This window comes from Remersonia thermophila, chromosome 1 (genome assembly GCF_042764415.1).
Source record: "Remersonia thermophila strain ATCC 22073 chromosome 1, whole genome shotgun sequence".
Classification (NCBI taxonomy): Eukaryota; Fungi; Ascomycota; class Sordariomycetes; order Sordariales; family Chaetomiaceae; genus Remersonia; species Remersonia thermophila.
Genome location: NC_092217.1, coordinates 2279558 through 2289653, shown reverse-complemented (window position 1 = coordinate 2289653; position 10096 = coordinate 2279558). Strand labels below are relative to the sequence as shown.

Below are 10096 nucleotides of genomic sequence, written 5' to 3'. Positions count from 1 at the left end.
TCTGAGGCCTGGGCACTCAGACGACAGGCAGACATCAAACTAGCTCGCCGTCAGAAAGTCACCAAGTCACCAAGAGAGGAACAACACGACGCTCAACGCTCGAGTCAAGGGTTTTTTGGTTTGCAAAAAAGGCCAGCCGGATCCAGTTCACACACTACGTATACCTTCCTCCCTGTTCCCAAACACCTAGCGCAAACCCAGCGAGACCGACACCACAGACCGAGAAACTCGAAGAGCTATGAATACAAGATGATCCCTCCCATCTGATCCGTCCCTATCGTAAGCCCATAGACCGCATTGATTGATCCTTGTCATATAGTTACGGTTATTCCCACGCTGTTCGCCAGCTATATGATGAGCATATTTTGCCATGTGCCCGTAAGCTTCCCCCTCCCCCCCCTGGTGGGTAGCAGGGGATCCTGGAATCCCAGAGATCGCATGTCGATCCGGACGGAGGTGCCGGATCTCATTCCCCGGATGTTCCAGCCATGGTACTCAGTCGTCATCCCACTCATCCCCACCACGAACCCCCGGGACCGGGGATTCCTTCTTGTGCGGTGGTTGCTGCTGCCCCTGTTGCTGCTGCTGCGACCGTGATGACGACGACGACGACGCCGCCGCCGCGCCGGCTCCCTCGTCCTCGTCGTCGTCCAGGGCGCGCGCCAGCTCGTCGGGATCGCGCATCTTGGCGTCGGGATCGACCGTGCCCGCGGTCGTCACGCCGTGCTCTTCGTCGTCGTCGCTGTCCCCAAACGCGTCGCTTCCCTGGCGGGCGCGCTCGTGCTCCAGAACGCCCTCGTCGGCGCTGATGGAGATGCCGCGCGAACCCCACTTGGGCCGGGCGCCGCCGAGGCCGCGGCCGCGGCCGCCACCGAGGGCGGGAGCGCTCTCTTCGTCATCGTTGGCGCCGGTGCCATCCAGGTCGCGCGAGAACTGCTTGCTCCCGAAGATGCGGCGCAGCAGCCAGCCGCGGGACAGGTCGTCGGCGTCGACGACGCCGCCGTTGCGGAGCTTGACGCGCTGGCGCGACCAGTAGACCCAAGCAAAGTCGACGTACAAGGCGGTCTGGATGACGCCGAAGATGACCGAGACGGGGTTGGGCTTCTTCATGTTGGTGTCGAGCTCCTTGAGGATCCAGTTGACGAGGTACAGGGCGCGGTAGGAGCCGAGGAAGACGATGTAAAAGGAGGTGATGACAGTGGGGATGGTGGTTTGGCGGAGGAGGAGGAGCTGCGGGAGGACGCAGACGGATTCGAGGACTTGGGAGAAGACCCAGAGCCACTGCGTACGCGCGGGGGACCGGTTAGCCAGGGAGACAGCCACGACGACAAGAAGGAGAAGGAGAAGAAAGACGCACCTCGCGGAAACCCCACCAATCCTTGGGATCAAAGATGAGCATGACAAGGGGCGACAGAACCAAGGAGCCGGCCAAGATCAGGGCGCTCATCTTCCAGGCGATCTCGCGCTCGCGGGTGCGCGGGTAGACGAAGCGCATGATGGCGATGGTGTAGAAGGACGAGAGCAGGTAAAAGACCTTGAAGAAGTAGTTCCAGGCATACGACTCTCGAAAGAGGTCGGTGTAGCGCGTGACGAAGACGAGGGCGTAGAAGAGCTGGGTCAGCAGCGACACGCCCTCGGAGCTCCGGTTGCGGTGGATGGAGAAGAGGAGGATGCATTTGGCCGTGATGTGCGACAGGTCGGCCGCTATCCTAAAGATCTGTGGGTGTGGGCGAACGGGAAGAGGCAGTTAGCGGGAGAGCGGTTCTTTGGCAGCAAGCAACGGGAAGGGCTCCAGAAGAGATGGCATACCGTCCAGGTCATCTTGAATCGATGCCGGCGCGTCGGCTGACGTTAGGACGCTGATGGACAAACAGCCTAGGGTGTGTGTAGATGTGTTTGAGTATGTGTGCGTGTATGTGTGCGTGTATGTCTGGGTGGCTTGGATGCGATGAGGGTGTCGTTGTTGGAGGGTTTATGACAACATCACGCGAACAGCCGAGGGGGGGGCCGGGGTGTTGCTGCAAGGATCCGAAGCTGCAAGGTGGGTTTCGATGACCTATGTGCTGCGTATGTCGCGCAGCTGGGGGGATTCCGGATGAATTCGGATGGGTTCCAAAAGGTCGGATGCAAAGCAGTCGGGGCGTTGTGGGTTGGGCTGTAAACGGGCGCTGTTGTGGGTGGTTGGGAGAGAGAGAGAGAGAGAGAAGGATGGACGAGGCGCAAGGCTGATGACGATGACGCCGGAACGAATGTGAGGCAGGCCAGGGGGTGCGGCAGCCACAGGCCGAATGGCGGGGACCCATGTCTGCCTTGCGGCTGGTGCCAACTGTCCGGACCATGCTGAGTACTGTGTACAAGTGCAGACCGTAGGGGGTTAGGGTTGATGGTGGTGAGTGGTATTGCGATCATCGCGTTCGTGTGTCATGCAGCTCTGGAAATGGAAAGCGAGGGGTGTTATTGACATCGCAGCAACGACATTTTCCGCGCATGATTCGCAGCTGCAAAGAAGAGTGCCGCAGCAACGGATAGCATCCGGTATCTGTCTGCCATGGTGTACTATAATTACAAGCAAGGTAGTCTGCCCAACCGGCCGCTGCTGGACAGGCTCCCTGGCTTTTAGGGACCGGTGACCTGCCCGATTGGGAAGAGGCGAGCAGGAGCCGACGCCGAGCCAAGCCGGCGGCCGGGCCACGTTGATTCGGAGGACTCTCCGGCGTCTTCGGGTCATGTCTCCTCCGCGTTGACATCCGGCAAGCCATGGCCTGCAACGTCTCTCAGAGATCTCTGTCGTGATCCGGACCGCTCTCATCCTTGGCGTTCGCCGTCATGTCCGAACCGCGGCTATGCATGTTGCTCTGCCCCCTCTGCTCTGTCCGTCGAAATGCCTCGGGGCCATATTCCTCCTCCAGCAGATTCCGGTAGCCGGATGGGATCTTGACCGGAACCCCTTCAAAGGTCGCGCTAAGCAGGGGGAAAAGGGAGCTCGCCTAGGCCAACCAGTCAGCCACTGTCTCTCTCGAGGACTTGTAAGGAGGGAGTGGGCTTTCACGGCGTACCATGACCTCACCACCATCTCGGCTCCACCACACGCCACGCCGCCGGCCCCGGATGGCAGGGCCGCCCAAGCCATAGCGAACGGCGTACACATCGAGGGATGCGCCCGTCGCGGTGTCAACCCACCTCGCATCGGCCAGCGACGGCGCCTGGCTCGCTGGCTCGCGGTCCGTGGCGTCCGGGCTGATGTGGAGCAGGTACCTGCTCCGCTTCCCTCGCTTCCTGCCCCCCACGTCCCGGCTCCAGAAGTGAAAGGCGGACGTGTTGTGATAAGCAGCAAGGAAGAAGAGGTCGGGCTCTGCCAGCTGTACGCTGATCGTGCTCGTGTCCCATGGCAGCAACTGGGCTGGCGTTAGCGCAACGGGCGGTCCAGAGACGTGGCTGGCAATTCCCTCCTACCTTCTTGTTCCGCCACCACCCCAGAAGGGCGCTATGCATGAGCCATGTTTCTACCTGGAGGGAGTCCATCGTCTGCATCCATGTGCGGACAAGGTTTCTCTGAACCACATACTGCCTGAGGCCACGTTAGACATGCCCTGCGGGAGAGGACCCAGCTGGTCGCAACAGGGTTTTGCTGTACCTGGAGGTGTCTAACATCCGAGCGTTAGCTTTACCGGCGTTGTCTATTTGTCTGGAATGGCAGGCGAGGAGGACGTTACAAAAATCCTGAGTGCTTTCTCTGTTTCTGTCGGCGGCTGCGTCCCGGGTTGACGCGCCATCGGACGGAGGCATCGGCGTGGGGGAGCCGTGACATGGCAGACGATAGGCCGTCCAGAGCCACAAGACATAGAAAAGGCGCATTTTGGGATCCAGCAATCAATACGATGGCTACGTTGCTTCAGGATGAGGGATGATGCACAGAGGGGCTTGGTTGACGTGCTCAGACACTGAGGACATATACGCACAGCTGCGATGCGGTTCCTGGATGACTGTACGGAGTATGACGATGATGATCATGACGAGATACCTCAATCGTCACCGACCTGTTCTCCATGTCAAGATCATGTGCGGCGCCGTCTCAACGTCAAACTGTAGAGATCGAAGAGTTGCGTCACCTGTCTCACCAAGCCGAGGTGCGTTGGTGCAACTGCTAGGAGATCTGTGTGATGGTGTATCACCTGGCACCCAGGGGCGGGGGTTGGGTTTGACATGGGTTTCACATCTCGGTATGCAGGTACACCACCGGACGCTCAAGACTCAAAGAAGAGATATTTACCGTGACGTTTTTTTTTTTTTCTTTTTTTTAGGGGGGGAGGGTGTGAGAGGGAGAGATCATGATGTCAGGGAGGAACATCGTGGATGGGATCACTTACACGCACACAGTAATACAGGTATGTTACTTGTACGGTGTATTAGCGTACAGAAGTACAGGTCTAGAAGCGGTTTAGCGCTCCCGGACACCGAATCTTGGCATCCGTCGGACCTGGGAGTGTGGGTCCCGTTTGCGATTACCAGCACACGGCACGGGCAGCGTGTAAACTGTGGGGCAAGATTCCCGGCCGCACGTACCGTCGCGTCTCGTCTCGTCAAAGGCGCGTCATTGGTTTCCATTTTCCCATAACGAAACAATGGGTACCACCGCCCACCGCTGAAAAGACGAGGCCAGACAGAGATGTGATCGTCTCCAAGGCCGCTGCCAATATCACAAGAATGGCGACACGTATGTTTTGGGTCCCCCTTGGCGATGTGCAAGAAGAATCTGGTTGCTAATAACCCACCAGGACAAGAGCGCATGCGCGATCGCATGCGAGGGGCAGGGTATGGAGACAGACGCCGGGGGCACCCCAAGAGTTGGATCCTTAACTAACGCCAACAACAGGAGACACAATGTCGGAGACATAGACTTCGGATTCATCATCCCCTTAGCAGAGCCGCCCCCGGCCGAACCCCAAGAAACAACACCCTCCGTGGAAGACGACGAACCCTCGCCGGCCTCTCCGCCTACTCCTCCTCCTCCTGCCATCCCTCTTCCGACCCGACACTCTCCCAACACCTCCGCAAAGCGGAAACGTCTTGACAGCGATGTCTCCCGACGACCCCCTCCGCCCTCACCAGCCCCGCCACCCGCCGCCGACCATGATGTCTACACCCTCCCCGACCACAGCACCGACGCCGGCGACGCGGCGGCGGCGGCGCAACCCCAGCTCCCACAGCCCTCGCCTCTTCAACCCGACGATGACGACCAATCCATGCCCGACGCGCCCTCCTTACCCCCCTCAGCACGCCCTCACACCCAGCCCCGCCCGCCCCCCGCACGCGGCCCGCTGTCGAGCGTCATCTCCGCCACCCGGCGCCTCGCCATCGTCCCCTCCTCCCCGCCGCAGCCCACCGCCGCCGCCACCGCCACCACCCACGCTCCCCACCCCATCCGTTCCCCTGCCGTCGCCATGGCCATGGCCATGGACATCGACATGGAGATGGAGGTCACCGAGAGCCCCGCCGACGCGCCCGGCAGCGGCCGCCGCCGCCCGCTCCGCCCGGGCGCGGCCACGCCCGCCATCGACTCGAGCACGTTGCTGCAGAAGGTCCTGGCGGAGGCGGACGCGGAGATGGACATTGACGACGAGGACGGGGCGGGAGGCGACGCGGCGCAGCGCCACGGGATGGTCGGCGACTCGTCGCCTATTGAGCGGCGCTTGGCGACCCGGCGGATGGCGGCTCGTAGGAAGGGCGCTGCCGCTGCTGCCGCTGCTGCTGCCGCCGCTTCTAGGGCTGCCGCTGGCGCCGGTGGTGGGCGTGGGGATGAGGCTCCGTCTTCGAGCCCGGTCGAGGCGAGGACGCGGAGGGCTGCGAGTAGCGTTGTTGAGATTGCCGAGAGCGAGGTGGCTGCGGGTGATGAAGAGTCTGTAGAGTCAGGGGAGGAAGAGGAGGAGGAAGAGCCAGTGGAGGAAGAGGAGGAAGAGGAAGAAGAAGAGCAGGAGGAAGAGGAGGAGCTCGGGGAGGAAGTGGTGGAAGAGGAGAAGGAGCAGCCAGAGGAGGAAGCAGAGAAAGAAGAAGAGGGCATGGTGACGATGGAGGCAGCGGAGAGCTCACCAGAACCAGTTGTTGAGGAACAAGCCATGGAGGTTGAGAAGGAAGAACAGGAGGCGGCGGTGGTGGGGGAGGAGGAGGAGCAGCAAGACCACGCCGAAGAGGTCGGGGAGGAAGAGGCTGCCCGGCGATTAGGGACAAAACGGCCCCGGCGAAGTCCCCGGGGGCTGTCCCCCGAGCTGGGGTCAGGCAGGGTCGAAGAATCGCCGGCACCCGCTCGGCGGAAGAGGAGACAAGTCGTCAGCCCCGCGCAGCAGCAACAACCTGCGAAACGGCCGCGGGCCAGGCAACAGGTCAACCCTCCATCGCCGCCTCAACCACCACGGGAGCCATCTCCTGCACCCTCCCCTCCACCGCAACGACCCGCTTCGCCGCCCCGGCAACGAGCCAAACCAAAAGCCGCAGCCCCGCAAAAGAAACCCGTGCAGAGAAAGAAGAAAAAGCCCGCCGCCACCTCAGCCGGCGACGACGACGACGACGTCGCAGAAGCACCGTCCGGCTCCGTGCCGGTCGCTGTCCAGCGTTTCACCAAGCCCCCGCGCGTCTCGGCAGGCGCCGCGGACAAGCCCGCCGCCCACGGAGGCGCGATCCCGTTCTCCGGCCGCGGCGGGGTCAACGCCATCGACGTTCTCTCTACCCTTTGCGAGGAGCTCATCGAGGCGTACCTTGGCAAGCTGGCGGAGCGCGGGCGGGCCGCCGAGGACGCGGCCACGCGCCGGGAGCACAAGACCATGTACCGCACGCTGGAGGCGTTCCGGGAGGAGTTGAGGACGCGGCTGCTTGAGCATGTGGGTTGCCACGTTCCCGTTTTTGCTTATGTTTGTTGCCTCGGGGGTGTTTGCTAACGACGACGGTTTTTACAAACCCCCCCACAGACCATCGCTCTCGACACGCTCCATTCCCTCCGCAAGCGGGTGCGCGCCGCGCAAAAGGAGAAGCTCGCCCTCCGAGACGACATTCTGCGCATCCGCGCCGAAAGGGAGCAGGTGGCGCTGCGCATGGACGCCATCCGCATTCGTCACGAGGCCGACAGCAAGGAGGCGCTGGTACGTGTTGTGCTCCCTATAGATACGTTGCGGGGCTGTGACTGACATGCACCGCCCCCTAGCGACACATCTCCCTCTCATCGGCCATGCACGACATCGATCTCGCGGTGGAGAAGGGCCACGCAGCGCCAGACCTGTCGCCGGCGTCGCAAAAGAAGGCGGACCTCGCCAATCTAGAGTTGCTCATTAGCCGCGTGGCGGACCAGGCGTGCTCGCGGAGCGAGGGCGGCGGGGCGTTGAGGCAGATCAGAGAGTTCAATGCCTTCCTCGAGAGGGCAGCTGCTGCTTTGGAGGGCAGGTAAGCGGTTCAACGGCGCGGGAGCGGTCAACCGCCGGACCGGAGTAACGAAGATACCTATACATATATATATATATACCTGGTGTACATGATAACAGGCTTGCCGATCATGCCTCCCCCCCCTACGCCGTAAACAAAATCCGTCATCCAATCTCCGGTGAATATACACATAACAACGCTCTCTGGCTCTCTGGATACTTCCATACCCCACACAAATCCACGCACGACAACCCTCCTCGTCGTTGGCCTCGTGGGCCACCACAACATATCGTCTTTCAATCCGTCTTGGTCCCACGCCACCGGGCCGCCATGTCGGCGAACCGATCAAAGAACCTCTCGTTGCCCTCTTCCCTGCGCTTCTTGCGCTCCCTTGCCTGCTCCTCCCACAGGCCCTGCACCTGCCTCGCCAGCTCCACCTTGGACCGAAACTCGGCCCGCAGCGCCTTCTCCTCGGCCTCGCGCTCCTCGGGCGGCAGCTTGTCCAGCTTCTTCTTCCACTCGGCGAGCGTGGCGGGGCCGGGCTCCGGGAAGGGCTGGGCCGCCGCCGCCACCAGCGGCTCCTTGCCCTGCTGCTGCTGCTGCTGCTGCTGAGGCAGCCGAAACTCCCCAAGATCGTCAAACAGGCCCTTGACGGGCGGCGGCTCGCGACCTTCGCGCTTGGCCTCGTCGATCTCGCGCTCGCGCTGCAGCATCTTCTGGTACAGCTCGTCGGCGCGCATCTGGATCTCCTCGTCGACGTCGGGGCTGCGGCCGGCGACGCTGAGGTAGCCGAGGGCCTTGAGGAGGCGCGTCTGGGCGGCGTAGCAGCGCTCAAACTTGTGCACCTCGTCGCGGCACATGGTGGCGCGGGCGCGCCAGGTGCCCGACTTCATGCAGGCGGCCCACTCGGACTGGTCCTCGGCGCAGTTCTCGAGGGCCGCGCGCCCGATCATGCCCTTGCGCTCCTTGTAGGCCGCGATGACGTCTGAGAGCTTCTCCGAGTCGGACTTGGTCTCGGCCTCGATGGCGGCGAGGGGGCGGTACGTCTTCCAGAGGTGGGCGTAGCGGCCGTCGGGGAAGAGGGATTGCGGGGGGGCGGCGGGGGATTGCTGGTCTTGGCTGGCATGTTGAGTGTGGGCTGGCGGTTGGTGTTGCTGTTGTTGTTGTGGTTGTTGTTGCTGTTGTTGTTGCTGCTGCTGCTGCTGCTGCTGGGGTTGCTGTGATGGTGGGGTGCTGAGGTTGTACTTGACGGGAGATTCACGCTCGAGGAACTCGCGGAGCTTGGGGTCCAGCCGCTGCAACGGATCAGGGTCGTTGTTGTTGCTGGAGCCGAACCAGCCGTCGAACCAGCCCATCGTGCCAGGGATTGAACGGGAGGCGGTGATTCTGGAGGTGTTGGGGAGACGTGACGTCGTTGGCTGGCGGGAGCTGACGACGGGACGACGGTTGGAGGAGCTTGGTTCGGGAGAATTTGGGCGGCGGGGAGCGGCAGAATCGAAGCAAGCAATCACAAAGGTGGGATGTCGAATGCCAAGACGCGCGCCGCTCTCTTGCGCACCTTCCACCCTCACTCACCTTGAACCCTCTCTTTCTCTCTCTTCTATGTAGTACACACCGTCAACCCTCTTTCTCTCCCCTTCACCCTTAACCCTCTCTCTGTCTTTGCCCTTCACCTTTTCGTCAACGTTAACCCTCACCTTCAGCCCTTTTCTTTGCTCTTTTCCTACCCCAAACCTCAAAACTTCTTGTTCTCTGCCATGGCGTTGGAGCTGTACATACAACAAACAAACAGCAAACAACCCACACACAACATCTCAAATCGCCAAGGCAGCCTTCAGCTTGGATCCAATGCCTCTTTCTCCCCGGAAACCTTTTCAAGTTTCTTGCAAAGTATCGTTGGCTGAAATACCCAATGCATAAGAAACTGCAAATCATTGTTCCTGCTCCTCCTGCTTCTGCCCATGATCTGCTGCATCCCATGCAAAATTGCGGTTCATCGTCGAAATAAAGTTTGGGCCCCCCTTGGCCTCGACTTGGGTCTCCGCAGGGCCGACAACACAACGCCCACCCTGCTTGAGTGTATGTATGTATAGTACGCTACCGAGCACACTACCACGGTACCTGGCGCCCAGCAAACGTCATCCCATCTCGGATCGGCCAAAATGTTTCCCACGGCTGCGATTTTCGGATCTGTCGTTTCCCAGACCCCTTCATCATGCTGCACTCCCCTCCGTCCTCTCCTTACATCCCATGCCTCGCCGCCGGGCGACCCCTCCGCAGACGGCAGGTCGCTTGGATCATGAGCTGTCTCGACTTGTTTTTTCCCACGAGGCCCGGCTCGAATCAAGGCCCAGCATCCAATCTCGTCTTGTTAGCGGCTACGGTGGCGGCCCTCACAACTCGCTAACACGCCGAGACTCGTGGCAGAGAGGTCAAGTTTCATCGTGACAGGGTTCGTGTGTCAGAGCGTCGCTCTCAAGCCCCTTCGCCCCCCCCCCCCCCCTTGCACCACCCTAGACCCCATGCGGCTCGAGCTGTCCCGACGACCGACGACACCCCCATGACGGCTCCATGTGGGGGGAATATCGCCTTCGCTTCGCGACCTGCAACCCTCCGGAACTAGCCCGGGGTGCCTGTCGAACCACGGGCATCACTCCGTTTCAGACGACATGCCATGTCACCTTGGGAT

The 10096-nt window shown here is 61.4% G+C and overlaps 4 protein-coding genes across 4 annotated transcripts; 1 reads left to right on the top strand and 3 right to left on the bottom strand.

Annotated features, from left to right (window-relative positions):
• Positions 1–495: 495 nt before the first annotated feature.
• Positions 496–1821, bottom strand: VTJ83DRAFT_643 (uncharacterized protein; the record flags this gene model as incomplete). Its single annotated transcript, XM_071013140.1, has 3 exons — positions 496–1281; positions 1358–1717; positions 1810–1821. 3 exons carry the CDS (start codon positions 1819–1821, stop codon positions 496–498), a joined length of 1158 nt encoding a protein of 385 aa, XP_070869996.1.
• A 953-nt stretch (positions 1822–2774) lies between these two features.
• VTJ83DRAFT_642 (uncharacterized protein) lies at positions 2775–3855 on the bottom strand (the record flags this gene model as incomplete). The annotated part of the gene is made up of 5 exons (XM_071013129.1): positions 2775–2987; positions 3057–3395; positions 3454–3568; positions 3635–3644; positions 3714–3855. The coding sequence occupies 5 exons, from the start codon at positions 3853–3855 to the stop codon at positions 2775–2777; spliced, it is 819 nt and encodes a 272-aa protein (XP_070869995.1).
• Positions 3856–4704: 849 nt separating this feature from the next.
• On the top strand, positions 4705–7432 carry VTJ83DRAFT_641 (uncharacterized protein; the record flags this gene model as incomplete). The annotated part of the gene is made up of 5 exons (XM_071013118.1): positions 4705–4714; positions 4776–4812; positions 4874–6872; positions 6960–7130; positions 7193–7432. The coding sequence occupies 5 exons, from the start codon at positions 4705–4707 to the stop codon at positions 7430–7432; spliced, it is 2457 nt and encodes an 818-aa protein (XP_070869994.1).
• Positions 7433–7703: 271 nt separating this feature from the next.
• VTJ83DRAFT_640 (uncharacterized protein) lies at positions 7704–8762 on the bottom strand (the record flags this gene model as incomplete). The annotated part of the gene is made up of 1 exon (XM_071013107.1): positions 7704–8762. The coding sequence occupies one exon, from the start codon at positions 8760–8762 to the stop codon at positions 7704–7706; it is 1059 nt and encodes a 352-aa protein (XP_070869993.1).
• Positions 8763–10096: the final 1334 nt, after the last annotated feature.